General features: G+C 42.7%; 1 protein-coding gene across 6 annotated transcripts in view; it reads left to right on the top strand.

The window, feature by feature from the left end:
* The window catches only part of AFF1 (ALF transcription elongation factor 1), a 206818-nt gene that overhangs the window by 102426 nt on the left and 89585 nt on the right, over positions 1–14807 (top strand). For all 6 annotated transcript variants that reach the window (XM_074396407.1, XM_074396410.1, XM_039468193.2 and 3 more), the window contains 2 exons: positions 8803–8923; positions 9340–10242. In XM_074396407.1, the coding sequence (XP_074252508.1) occupies positions 8803–8923; positions 9340–10242 (1024 nt within the window). The remainder of the gene's footprint in view (positions 1–8802; positions 8924–9339; positions 10243–14807) is intronic.

Consider the following 14807-nt stretch of genomic DNA (forward strand, 5'->3'; position numbering starts at 1 on the left):
GGAGTTTCGCTCTTGTTACCCAGGCTGGAGTGCAATGGCGCGATCTCGGCTCACCGCAACCTCCGCCTCCTGGGTTCAGGCAATTCTCCTGTCTCAGCCTCCTGAGTAGCTGGGATTACAGGCATGTGCCACCATGCCCAGCTAATTTTTTTGTATCTTTAGTAGAGACGGGGTTTCACCATGTTGACCAGGATGGTCTCGATCTCTCGACCTTGTGATCCACCCGCCTCGGCCTCCCAAAGTGCTGGGATTACAGGCTTGAGCCACCGTGCCCGGCCTTTTCTCCGTTCTTTGAAGCAACGTTTTTTTCCTGCCTTCAGACATGGAGCCACTTTGATTTCTCATGTTTAAATTGTATTTGGAAGTCAAACTAATACTGCGCTTTGAAGTACGTTGATGTTTTTTCATAAAGTCAATGTATGAAAAATGTTTCCTTCATGTTAGATGGTAGGAATAGGGGAATGTGGAAACAAAAGGCCAAAAGATGGACTTAAAAAGTTGAGAGGTGGCTTTTAAAATAAAGTCACTTGCATGGTGAGGAAGAACCCTAGCATCCTGTCTTTGCCTCCCTGTTTGTGACAGATCTCTATCTCACCGTCCTCTAAGCTGGGGTTGCCCAACTTTTGTGTGTTTGTTAGTTGATCTGTCCTTTGTACATTTAAATCAGAATGGCATAGTGCTTCTAAACAGTAATAAGACTTAATCCTTTCTAGAGTTAAAGTACACTGTTGATTTAGGATTTTCCCTTTTCTTCTTGCCACATGTCTCCATGCTTATGAAGATAAATGTACAGAAGAAATCACACTCTGTCATCCAAGAGAGAGTTAAAAATTTAAACCCGAATTCTAGAGAGTTGGTGACATCTATCAGAGGAAAGCCTATGTGAAGTGACCAGTCAAGGGTGATAAATGGGTAGTCAGCTGTGCACAGCCAGCCCTGTGGGCCATGAGTTGCCATGGAAGCACCGAATGGCATTCAGCGATCCTGCATGACTAACCTAGTTTAGCAGCAGGGCCCATGGGCTCCAGCCTGGGAGAAGGTGCTTACAGCCAGATGATACCAGAGCCAACACACTGCCCCACGGCTCATGCCCAACGTGGGCCTTTGTGTTACTATCTTTTCCTCATCCAAATATGCTATTTCCTTTTTTAGTGCAAGGGAGAGAGAAAAAGGAATCACTCTCACTAATCCTTACAGAGCTGTGATTTCTTACATTTTGCCACAGTATTTTAAACACATCCATCCCTACCCCCAAGAAGCATTTGAAAAGTCAGAGTAAATGTGCCCTGACAGGCCCCAGCATGGGGTTGACTAAATGACTGTATTGAGGGGCTGAACAGGCAGCTCTGAATTCCTCAGGATTTTCACCACCTCTCCGAAGTGAGAGCATCCTGGCACATTTTAGATTTCCAAAGCTTCATTCAAGCTCCTTTGCTGAGTTAGTGGATCTGGTCAGTGAAACATCTGTGGCACAGTTACCCTCACATGGCTTGAGTGTTTATGTTCTGCATGGCAAGTTTTCACATGTGACTGCTCTCACCAGGCACTGGATGTTGAAGCCTGTGGCTCCCCCCATTTCTAGTTCACTTAACTAAAAAAAAAAAGTGAAGGAGGTGACTTCATAGATTCTGTAGAGATCTTTTGATATATCAGGTTGAACCTCAAAGATGGTGGACAGTAGCATGTGATTTGAAGACAAGAACTTGGCTACTGAAGAGAGAATTATTTCCCTGTCTAAATATATTTGTGCAGACTTACAGTAGATTTTATGGTGTCTGTGGGGTGGTCAGACTTTGCATCCTCCTTCCCAGGGGCACTTCAGAGGCTGTAAGACAAGAATTGTAGCACAGTTTTTATTTTTATTTTATTTTATGTGATTTATTTTTTTGAGACAGAGTTTCACTCTGTTGCCCAGGCTGGAGAGCAGTGGGGCGCTATCAGCTCACTGCAGCCTCTGCCTCCCCGGTTCTAGCAATTCTACTTCCTCAGCCTCCTGAGTAGCTGGGATTACAGGCGCCTGCCATCATGCCTGGAAATTTTTTGTATTTTTAGTAGAGATGGCGTTTTGCCATGTTGGCCAGGTTGGTCTCAAACTTCTGACCTCAGGTGATCCGCCCACCTTGGCCTCCCAAAGTGCTGAGATAACAGGCGTGAGCCACTGTGCCTGACCCACAGTTTTAATAACTTAAAGAGTAGCTTCATGCTGTTGACCATCCTTCTCTCAAAGGAGCCCTCTGTTAGGTCCTTCCTCAAGGATAGGCCTGTGTGGATCCATTTAACCAAACATCAATTTTGTGGCTCTGAGATTACTCTGCTAAATTTCGTTGAGACTAAGGAATACTAAAAAATACTAAATTTCGTTGAGACTAAGGAATTATGAGTGGTTATAAGTTAGCACACTTTAGCATACCTTCTTTGTCTTTTCATTGCCCTATTTAATGCAGCCTGACAGCTTTGCTAGCAGAACTGTGGCTGAGAGTATAAGCTTTCTTGCCAGCTACTTGAAGGTTCAAATGTTCAGGTCTACCATTTGTGAGCAAGTCAATCCCCCGCCCCCTCTTTTTTTGAGACGGAGTTTCGTTTTTTTTACCCAGGCTGGAGTGTAGTTGTGCGATCTCGGCACACTGTAACCTCCATCTCGCAGGTTCAAGCGATTCTCCTGCCTGAGCTTCCTATCTGGTATTATTATAGGTGTGCACCACCACACCCGGCTAATTTTGTATATTTAGTAGAGATAGGGTTTCTCCATGTTGTTCATGCTAGTCTTGATCTCCTGCCCTCAGGCGACTCACCTGCCTTGGCCTCGCAAAATGCTGGATATAGGCGTGAGCCACCATGCCCAGCCTGTTTTTTTTTTTTTTTTAATTTATTTTTTATTTTTTAATTTTTATTTTTGAGGTGGAGTCCCGCTCTGTAGCCTAGGCTGGAGTGCAGTGGTACGACCTCAGCATACTGCAACTTTCACCTCCCCAGTTCAAGCAATTCTCCTACCTCAGCCTCCTGATTAGCTGGAATTACAGGTGCTTACCACCATGTCCAGTTAATTTTTTGTATCTTTAGTAGAGACAGGGTTTCACCACGTTGGCCAAGCTGGTCTTGAACTCCTGACCTCAAGTGATTCTCCCACCTTGGCCTCCCAAAGTGCTGGGATTACAGGTGTGAGCTGCCGCTCCTGGCTGCAAGCCAATCTGTGAGCTTTCTTTTTTCACTTGGAAAATGGGGTTAATAATCCCACTCTCACAGGGTTGCTGTGAAAATTAAATAGAAGACTGATACGATAGTGCCTAAATCAATGCTAACATACTGAGTGATGCCAGTCCTTGGCCAGGCTGCTGCTGCTGTAATCATTGCTTTTGTATTTTGATAGCCCCCAAAAGAATGAGCTGTCTTTTACCCCTGGAGACCCTCTGGAAACTTGTTCGACGTACAAGCCTCAGGCTCCATGTCAGGTCTACTGCATCAGAAACTCTGTAGGTCTCTGTGATCTGTTTTTTGACAAACCCTCCAGCTGACTGATTCAGGGTTGAGAACCTCTTAGCTAATGCACAGTACCGTGTCAAATCAGCTAAGGAGAACTTGTAACTCACTATATTCTATTCGGAACAGTGAAAAGAATGGCCAGGCTGATGTTGGGATAGGTTTTTCCTGAACATAGGACCCTCCCCCCCAAAAAAAAGACCACCTTTATTAAAGTGACAGTTAACTTGTAGTTATTGAAAGGTGATTACATACAGTGCCCTGGTTCATGCTTGTAATCCCAGCACTTTGGGAGGCTGAGGTGGGTACATCACTTGAGGTCAGGAGTTCCAGACCAGCGTGGCCAACTTGGTGAAACCCTGTCTCTACTAAAAATACAAAAATTAGCCAGGAGTGGTAGTGGGTGCCTCTAATCCTATCTACTCAGGAGACTGAGACAGGAGAATAGCTTGAACTCGGGAGGCAGAGGTCGTAGTGAGCCGAGATGGAGCCAGTGCATTCTAGCCTGGGCATCAGAGTGAAACTCCATCTCAAAAAAAAAAAAAAAAAAAAAAAAAAAAAAAAAAGGTTATTACAGAGTTTGTGAATCATATAGGGCATTTGCCACTTCCTAAAATTTTATCACTAAAAAATTTTCCCATCTGCCTCTTTCTTGCTTACTCCTTGGTTTAATCAATGATGTGTATAGGCTGAACAAAGGTTTACTTATGATACGAATTGTGGGTCTTTATTTTTAAAATTTCATGTTATTTTATCTCAAAATGGAACCAAGAAAAAGAAAACATTCACAAAAGATTTGCCTGGGAGCTTTTAACAAATCATTTGCTAAGCCATTGCAAATTTGCAACAAGAAACCAGAAAACTATTCAGTGTGACTGACAAAACCATTTAGTTGCAAGGGGAGGCAACTGAGAACAGGGGCTCAAAGCCTACCTCTACTCCTGTGAACTTCCTTTGTCTTCTGTCTTCCTCTGCCCTGCCCAGGAGTTTTTGTGAGTTTGACCCAACAGGGAGTTGTTGGACAGTGTGGCGAGAGTGAGTTTCTTTGACGAAGCCTGGACCTCGTAACAGTCATCCTACCAGTGATATCCATGATGTCTTTTTTTTTTAACCTCACCACTTACAGCGCTTTTAGTTGAAAGGTGATGGTGAATCAAAAAAAGACAATTTGTCTCAAAATAGGTGTAGAATTATGTGTCTGTCAATAAAATATTAGTGTGGATTTTTTATATTTTTGACATGAATGAAGTAAAATCTTAATTAACTAGAATCCTTAATTTAATAGGATTTCCTCCCTGTGGGAGATTTCTTGATTTTAGAATCACATAGTAATAAACTATGAATTTTGTTAGGAATTTTGTGAAAGAATGGCTTAATTGGGCTCTTCTGGTTATTTCTGTAGCAGTTTTCAATATTTTGAAATGAAAATCTGGAAGTATGGGAGAAACCCAACTGATGCTGAGATAAGGATAATACAAGGCTGAGCTGATTGATTTAAAAATATTTTAGTGATTTTTAAACCAACTTAACTTTGTTAAAGGAGAATTGGGTGTGTGGAATTGATGAGAAAATTGAGGACTCTGAGTGGCCTGTTAGTTAAAGTGCGACTCTTCACACCCTCCCTTTTGGATCCTGTACTGAGAATTGCCATTTGGAGTTCCCTTCTCTGAGACAAAGGTAGCATTTATTTAGAAGGGGCGGAGCTCTGCCCTGTGAAGTGGAGCCTAAGGCTATGAACACCAACCAGCTATAGGGACTCCACTGTTCTGAGTCGCAGCATCGGAGAGGGGCGAATTCCCTTAGTGGTGAGAAAATAGCCAAGCAGGCAAGCACATGCCCATGGTAAGCTTCCCTCTACCTATTCACCCCTCGGCCTGTCTTGATTGCTTCAAGGTGCATGCACTGGATAGTTTGGGAGAAGAGAAGCGTAGTTGCTCAGAGGATAGTTGCCTGCTCAGCTCCTCCTGCAAACTGGCTCAAAGTGGCCGTAAAACAAGTTTGAAGGAAAATAGAAGTTATTTCCTGATCAACCTGCTTACTTGGCTTCTATGGTTATATGCTAATGGCATGTGATCTTTTGAATCAACAAGAAGAATTACCGAAATTATTAAATAGTGCAAATGCATTAGGTGTCATTGAGGCCAGTGTGCTACTGCCAGCCAGAAGTAAGTTTAACTGTCTGAAACAGGTGAGACTCAGACTCCATAACAGAAGACTTCATGGCCAGTTTCTGGTTTAGCAGCTGCTGCTTTTCAGTATTTTGACTAGCATAAATTATTACTTTGTCGTTTTAAGAGTTCTTTTAAAATAGTCTATTGCAATATCCATCACCTAGGAAAAGTTTTTGATGCACAGGTCTAAGGAGATAATTTTTTTTTTTTTTTTTTTTTTTTGAGATGGAGTCTCTCTCTGTCACGCAGGCTGGACTGCAGTGGGGTGATCTCAGCTCACTGCAACCTCCGCCTCCCAGGTTCAAGTGATTCTCCTGCCTCAGCCTCCTGAGTAGCTGGGATAACAGGTGCGCCCCACCATGCCTGGCTAATTTTTGTATTTTTAGTAGAGACAGGGTTTCACCATGTTGGTCAGGCTGGTCTTGGACTCCTGACCTTGTGATCTGCCCACCTTTTCCTCCCAAAGTGGTAGGATTACAGGTGTGCGCCACTGTGCCCAGACTTTTTTTTGAGACGGAGTTTTGCTCTGTCACCAGGCTGCAGTACAGTGGCGTGATCTTGGCTCACTGCAGCCTCCGCCTCCCAGTTCAATAGATTGTCCTGCCTCAGCCTCCCCAGTAGCTGGGATTATAGGCACGCGCCACCGTGTCCAGCTAATTTTTGTATTTTTAGTAGAGACGGGGTTTCACCGTGTTGGCCAGGATGGTCTCAATCTCTTGACCTTGTGATCTGCCCACCTCAGCCTCTCAATTGCTGGGATTACAGGTGTGAGCCACCATGCCTGGCCTAAGGAGATAATTCTTCACCATATCATAGCGAATTCAGAGTCAGGCAGCTAACTTCTCTCCCTGCATCCTACCCCCATAGATTGAAAGGTTATAGAAATACCAGATTACTTTTTAGATGATTTTTAAAAATAATTTTTGCATGTATCTTCCAGCATTAAATTTGTTTTGAAAAGTTGTAAGTTTATAAAAATACACTATAAGTGTAGTAGCTTTTTTTTTTTTTTTTTTTTTTTTTTTTTTTTTTTGAGACGGAGTCTCCCTCTGTTGCTCAGGCTGGAGTGCAGTGGCATGATGGCATGATCTCGGCTCACACTGCAACCTCCGCTTCCTGGGTACAAACCATTCTCCTGCCTCAGCCTCCCGAGTAGCTGGGATCATAGGCCCGGGCTATCATACCCGGCTAATTTTTTGTATTTTCAGTAGAAACAGGATTTCACCATGTTAGCCAGGCTGGTCTCAAACTCCTGACCTCGACCTCCCAAAGTGCTGGGATTACAGGCATGAGCCACTCTGACCGGCCCCTAGTGGGTGTTTCTTAAACCTAAAAATATTTAATGATTACCTTCTATGCAGAGTACCATGCTTTGGCACCAAGAGAGGTGGCAAATTTGGGAGATTCTATTCTGATGGAGTTCACATGCTAGGGGAAAGGGGAGGAGGAGAGAGAACTAATTGGTGTGTTAGGTAAGCACATACTTTGGGGATTTGAGGAAGCCTTTAGAGTGAGTGAGATTCGAATCATTCTAGAGATTTGCTGGAAGCTGAAAATTAAGGATGGGGGTGTGTGGTGGAGAGAGGCAGTGGAAATTTGTGACTGGAAAGAAAGCATCAAAGTCTAGGATATCACTGAGGAATGGGGAGTAGTCAGGTGTGACTGGAATATAGAGATGGTTTATAAGCGAGTCATACTTTCTAAGGAAGCTGGCCCTGGAAGAAATTGTAATCTTTCAGTAAAGAGGGGCTGGTAGAAATTAGAGCAAGAGGCTGCCTTACAGGGTATGTTCAGGGGATGGACATAACTGACTGACTGTCAAGTAGAATGCATGTGGCAGGCCTGCCAGGGGGACAGTGGATAATTTACAGAGAGTAGATCTGTGCCAGATTACGGCGGCATTTCAATGCCAAAGCACAAATTTATAGAGTTTATTCCGCAGTAGTAAAGAGCCATCAAATGCTCTTTACTTTAAAATATGGATGGTGACATGAGAATCAGGGCTTTTGATCAGGTTTCTTTTCATGAGAAGGCTGGATTAGAGGGATGAGATGTGGGGGAGGCAGGGAGACCAATAGGCTCTTGTCAGAGGAAATAAGAGAAGTCAGAAGAGAGCAAAGAGGCCAGGAAAGGGGTTAGGGAAGGGTGTCTGACATCAGGACTAGCGTTTCCGAAGGTACTGACAACCTTAGCTAGACACTAAAATATTTTCCTGTTTGTTCAAATGGCATTGGGAGAAAACATTCAGTAAATTCCCTAGGAGCAAGTCCATGAAGACAAATTATTTTATAGTTATTTCATTTTTAAATCATATATTGCACGTGAGGGTTGGGAAGTTGCCTGTGCTGCTGACAGTGAGGCAAGCCCGCTTTGGGTTTATGTGTTGGCTAAGACAGCACGACTTTGGGTCTCCATCTCTGATTTGTTTCTTGCTGAATGCTGTTTAACCCCTTTGGTGCAAGGGCTGATGATTTAGGGTACATTTTTATGTGGTTAAAGTAGGGCAGTCAGATTATAAGTCATTCTCCATAGGTAGAGCTGACATCTAGAATTGGATTTTCTCATCCTTGACATTTGAAATGAGCAATAAAAATCATTTTTGTGGGGTTTACATGCCAAGACACTCCCAGTAGAGTAGACTGAGAATAAAGTAAATGCTGTTTTGGGTGCCTGGTAATCTTTTAATTATGAAATAAGCCTTTTGATTTTAATCTTTCAAAATGTACGCTACTGATCCAGGAAAACAGCCTTTCTAAAGTTCACATCCTGCTGACTCCTGCAGATGAAAAGCTTCCACCTCTAACCCGTATTTTGCAAGCTGAAAATAAAAATATCATTAATCTTGTCTCGGTTCCACTGCTGCCTATAAAAGGCTGTTCAGTTTGGAATTAGTCCTGAGTCATGATGGAGACCATAGCCCAGAGTGAATGCTTGGGTTCTGGGAGCCAGGACCACAGGCTGGAGGGTCACAGCCGAGTGACTGAGGCCTCAGCCTAAGGCTGGGTTAAGGGACTTAGGCTTTCTTTAAATCACAGCTGTTATCACTGCTTCTTCCCAGACTAGTCCTCCTCCCTCATCGAATGCATGTATCCATGACAAAACTTGGAGATTGATAAATTTTATTGTTTTCATTCTTTTGTGGCATCTGAAACAGTTTGTACAATGACGACAGAAACCTGCTTCGAATTAGAGAGAAGGAAAGACGCAACCAGGAAGCTCACCAAGAGAAAGAGACATTTCCTGAAAAGATTCCCCTTTTTGGAGAGCCCTACAAGGTATTTACTGAATACTAGCAGTTGAAGGTCTGATTTATCACAATCTTGGACCCTGTGATGAAACAATTCAGTATAATTGAGTTCGAACAAGGGTCACAGCTGTGCAAATAAGATAACTTACTCTAACTTATTCTAAAGATTGTTTTTGAAAACAAAGTATGAAAATTCTTTGAACGTTGTTGGTCGGAGTTACCAAAGTTTGTGGTTTTCTTTTGTAACGTTAGTCTTCTGCGATTACTAGTATGTGTCCATGGTAGTCTTCTCAACAAGAGAATTGAGTTAAAATGGCACATTAAATTCTGTATGTCATACATGAAGTTCAGAGTTTTTTTCCTTAATAGTATTATGTAACATGGTTTGTTAAATGATAGTTTTTCTTAGTTTTTTTTAACTCTCAATTCTCTTTTTTTTTCTAGACAGCAAAAGGTGATGAGCTGTCTAGTCGAATACAGAACATGCTGGGAAACTACGAAGAAGTGAAGGAGTTCCTTAGTACTAAGTCCCATACTCATTGCTTGGATGCTTCTGAAACTAGATCGGGAAAGCCGAAATATTCTTTAATTCCTGATAAGGGAAGCAGCATTCCATCCAACTCCTTTCACACTAGCGTCCACCACCAGTCCGTTCACACTCCTGCGTCTGGACCACTTTCTGTTGGCAGCATTAGCCACAATCCAAAGATGGCACAGCCGAGAACTGAACCAATGCCAAGTCTCCATGCCAAAAGCTATGGCCCACCAGACAGCCAGCACCTGACCCAGGATCGCCTTGGTCAGGAGGGGTACAGCTCTACTCATCACAAGAAAGGTGACCGAAGAACTGATGGAGACCATTGTGCTTCGGTGGCAGACTCGGCTCCAGAGAGGGAGATTTCTCCCTTAATCTCCTCTTTGCCTTCCCCAGTTCCCCCTTTGTCACCTATACATTCCAACCAGCAAACTCTTTCCCGGACACAAGGAAGCAGCAAGGTTCATGGCAGCAACAATAACAGTAAGGGCTATTGCCCAGCCAAATCTCCCAAGGACCTAGCAGTGAAAGTCCATGATAAAGAGATCCCTCAAGACAGTTTGGTGGCCCCTCCCCAGCCACCTTCTCAGTCATTTCCACCTCCCTCCCTCCCCTCAAAAAGTGTTGCAATGCAGCAGAAGCCCACGGCTTATGTCCGGCCCATGGATGGTCAAGATCAGGCTCCTAGTGAATCTCCTGAACTGAAACCACTGCCGGAGGACTATCGACAGCAGACCTTTGAGAAGACAGACTTGAAAGTGCCTGCCAAAGTCAAGCTCACCAAACTGAAGATGCCTTGTCAGTCAGTTGAGGTGTGTGGAATTTCTTATCTTGGGCAATTCCAATTTGAAGCCAGATTTGAGATGAAAATATCCGGAGGAGGTGGGGCAGGGTGGGGAGGTTAGTCCATGGCTTTCGGGTAGGGAATTTCTTTTTGGCTTTAGGATCTTGTTAATAACCCATGAAGATCTCAAATCTGAGATGGACTACTGATGATAGATATTGAAATGCAGTTTGCAGAAAGGCTTACGGAACCTTTTTATTGAGCCAAAATTTATACACAGTAAAACATACAGGATCCAGGATAGAGAAGATTTCGGTTACCAGAAAGTTTCAGGAAGGTTTTCAGGTGTCTTAATATATTGTTTTGGGAGACACTGATGTAACAATGTGAAGAAAAAGATTTTTTTGATTAATATTTCCTCAGACTCAGTTTTTCCTGAGACCTAAACTGTAAAAAAGTAAAAACAAGATGACAGAGTCTCTTAATTTTTATTATTTTAAAAGGTCTTCTTCCCTGTAAATTGTAAGGAACTTTGTAACTAAAGTTCTGTTAAAATATTTTATTATTTATCACCTGAAAAAGAAGAGTGGGTGTATGGTGACATTTCACTTGAGAGTGAGTCACAAATATAATATAGAATATTATTCAACCATGGGTTTCAAAAGTAACCCAAATGATGTATTTTTTAAAACCAAGAAAAAAAATTTATTTTTCTACTTCATGGATAAACAGCAGCATTGTGTTTGAATGAAGAGACACAGAGCTCACATCCTGTCACTGAATTTTAAAGTGGTACCAGTTTCTCCAAAATTAAGATTAGTAGTGCCAAGTGAAATGTTTGAAGTGAATTTTAAAACTTATCTTTTGGCCGGGTGCGGTGGCTCAAGCCTGTAATCCCAGCACTTTGGGAGGCCGAGGTGGGTGGATCACGAGGTCAAGAGATCGAGACCATCATGGTCAACATGGTGAAACCCCGTCTCTACTAAAAACACAAAAAATTAGCCGGGCATGGTGGTGCGTGCCTGTAATCCCAGCTAGTCAGGAGGCTGAGGCAGGAGAATTGCCTGAACCCAGTAGGCAGAGGCTGTGGTGAGCCGAGATAGCGCCATTACACTCTAACCTGGGTAACAAGAGCGAAACTCCGTCTCAAAAAAAACCAAAAAAACAAAAAAACAAAAACAAAAAACTTATCTTTTAATGTAAAGTCTGTGGTTTAGTTACAACTATTTTATAAACATTCTAATTTGCATCTTTATTGCTCAAAGACATTTGTGCCATCCAGATATGTCTTACTTTAAATGCCGGAAAGTAAAATTCCTTAGGTTGAGGGGGGATTCCTAGCTGGAAAAATAACCTTTATCTTCCAGGAGGACAATCTGTAACTTTCTAGTGTCAACTACCGGTTTAGAAGAGTTGGGGGGTTGAAGGCCGGGTTCGGTGGCTTACGCCTATAATCGCAGCACTTTGTGAGGCTGAGGTATGTGGATCACCTGAAGTCAAGAGTTCCAGACCCAGCCTGACCATATCTCTACTAAAATACAAAATTTGCTGAGCATAGTGGTACATGCCTGTAATCCCAGCTACTCAGTAGGCTGAGGCAGAAGAACCGCTTGAACTCGGGAGGCGGAGGTTGCGGTGAGCCAAGATTGCGCCATTGCACTCCAGCCTGGGCAACAAGAGCAAAACTCTGTCTCAGAAAAAAAAAAAAAAGAAGGAAAAGGAAGAAGAGGGGGTTTGGAGTTCCATCCTCACTGAGCTCTTGAGCTGTGAGTGCCTCCAGATACCTTCCAAATGTGACTTGTTTGGGGGCCAAGGAAAAATAAGGAGAAGTAAAACCAATGGCAGAACTGCACCTTTGACCCTAACTTACGAAGGTTTAATGCATTGAGCCATTTATTGAACATTTTGTGCCGTGATGGAGGTAGGGGTAGGTGGCTGCATGAAGGCAGAATCAAATAAGATCCTCTCTCCTCAGAACAGTCACTCCGCCTGCCTTCTAATTCAGTCAATAAAGAACTCAATGAGAATTTCTTTGCTTTCTTTATCAACTAGGGTTAGCTCTATGTTCCCAGTTAAAAAAAAAAAAATGACAAAGGGACAACTTAACATTCTTTCTAAAAATAACAAACCTAAAAAATTGCTTTAAAACAATTTTAAGACAAATTAGCAAATATTTGCATTGTCTACCAAATGCCCAACCATATGCTGAAGTGTAAGATTCTGTGCCAGAGAAACTGGTCGTTGCCACAGGACAGATTAGTGTAGAGATCAGCCTACACTCATGAAACAATTAGAGAACAATTGAGTTTTCTGTCTCTGGTACTACATGCTTAAAGAACCTGCGTAATTTAGCCCTGGGTTTCCTGGGAGAGGATTCTGTTTAGCTTACTGCTTTCTCGGGTGGAAATAAGTAGGCTGAATTGAGATTCTCCAGTGTCTTAAAACCCCTCATATTTAACACTTATTTCAAACACAGGGATATGTTAATTGGCTCTTGCATGTTTTCTGAGGAACAAAATCCTCCGTAAATTTGATTATTGAAGAATGGGGGTTTTCTTGGCACCGGCACATCTGCTATCAACAATGGAGCCGAAGTAAACCTTTCATCTGCGGCCTCTGTTTGCAGTCAGCATTCCCTTTAATGCTATGGCTCCCTTTGGCCTCGGCCAGAGTTCTCATGCCAGGCAGTGGCAGCTGTGGTACCAACTGCCTGGGAGCCCCGTGGCGCTGTTGGTCAGTGGGAGGATGGAACTGAGGAGGTCAGACAGATGGAGGGCTCTATATGACCTATGTGAGGGCAAATGAGGAGCCCAGAGGGTGGAATGGAGTTGTCAGTCCAGGAAACAGAGATCTTGGTGCTCTCTGGTCAGGGTTTGGATTTGATTTTGCTCTTTTAACAAATATCTCATGTTTCACAGACTTAGCATCAATTTTCTGTTTACACACCTAGCAAAATGGTTATTTTTGAAGGTTTAAAAAAAAAGTTCAATTTAAATTTCAAATTTTAATGTTTCTTGTGAATCCAAGAAATATTATTCCGGTGTACCCAAGGAAAGTGTAGAGATGTGGGACCAAAAATGTGAGAATTAGTTCCAGAGCAGGTAAACTTTGAATATATGTGAGAATATTAGCAATAGCCTGCGTTACTTTTGGATTTGGGGCAGAAGGGGAAGCTGGCTCTTGGTAGAGCTAGGAGAAGCGGTATGAGAGTAGCTGAATGATTTTTTTTTTATTTGCTGAATTGGTCCTAAGGCAAGTCAGAGGAAATTTTCTCTTTCCTAGCGCTCTGAGTGTGAGGATAGTTGGGTTTTGTGGTTTGTTTCATTTCTCCCACACCCCTTCCCACTACTTCTGTGAAACAGTAATTTTACAAATGAACCCAAATTGGAAAGCCGCTCTTTTTGTTTTTTCTATTCCTTCATTCTCTAGCCACCTGGATTCTTTACTGTTTGTCTTTTCCTTTCCCCTCATAGGAAATACTTGGTTTTATGTTTTAGTTGGTACTCTAAAAACTTGTATTCTTCTCTGGGATAAGTCTTTCTCAGAATTAAAGTTTAAATCTTCCAAAGATCCTAAGGGAAAAATTTATCAAAAGGTCAGTTTCTGACTAGAAGCCTGAACCACAAAAATCTGCATTTGGTTTTTCTCTGGGAGTGTCAGTTTTAGTTTTACGTCAACTGGAAGATGTCTAGCAGTGTGAAGTGACCAGTCTGAGGTCAGGGCTGGAAATCTGCGATCTCATGTGGATCCCTTCCAGCTGCAGAGTTGCCACATCAGAGGTGGACCTGCTCAGTCGGGAAGATTGAGATTTCTTTATATCACTCTTTTCTGTCTAGAGATAACAAGTGAAAGAGAGAGAAACCATGGCATCTCTGAGTGCTCATGCACGTGGACCCCGAGGCTGGGTGCGTCGGGATAGAATGTGGAGGTGGGAAGGTATGCCTAGACACAGGTTTCAGATACAGGATGTATGTGCTAGGTAGGCTTTTTATGGAAAAGAAGAAATGGAATAAGCAGAGATGGGTATAACAAATCATATACTGAATTTAGAATGTTTGAATTTTAAAGCTAAACACACAGCTCTTTCATTTTGCAGATAAGGTCTAAGAGGGTAAAGTCTTTTATTTTGCCAAAGTTGTAGTTAATATCAGAGCCAGAGCCAGAACACTCAGTTCTTTTGACTTGCTGTTTGGTGGCAGCAGTGGTGACAGTGGTGAGATGTTTGTGTTTTTGACCAGAAGAGTTGTACTTTGTCACCCCAATTGAACCTACAGCAGAGCCGTGGAGGATACAGTGAGTTTCATTTCCTGTGTGTTTCTTAGCTGCACTTTATCTTTCATCATTCTGCCTTTTTAAAAAAATCCATTCAACAAACTGGTATTAACACCCCACCCCCCACCCCCCATCCCCCACACCCCTACCACCCAACCTATGTTCCATGCACTGTACTAAGCTCTTGGTGATACAGCTGAGATCAAGCTAGACAGATCTGTGGTCTCATAGGCCTTCTATTCTAATGGGGGGGGGCATTGATAATAGAAATATAATGAAGTCATAGCTGTTGGTGAGAGTGCTGTAAGAAGTAAAGAGGGT

The sequence above is a fragment of the Saimiri boliviensis genome, chromosome 3 (genome assembly GCF_048565385.1).
Source record: "Saimiri boliviensis isolate mSaiBol1 chromosome 3, mSaiBol1.pri, whole genome shotgun sequence".
In the NCBI taxonomy this organism is placed as follows: Eukaryota; Metazoa; Chordata; class Mammalia; order Primates; family Cebidae; genus Saimiri; species Saimiri boliviensis.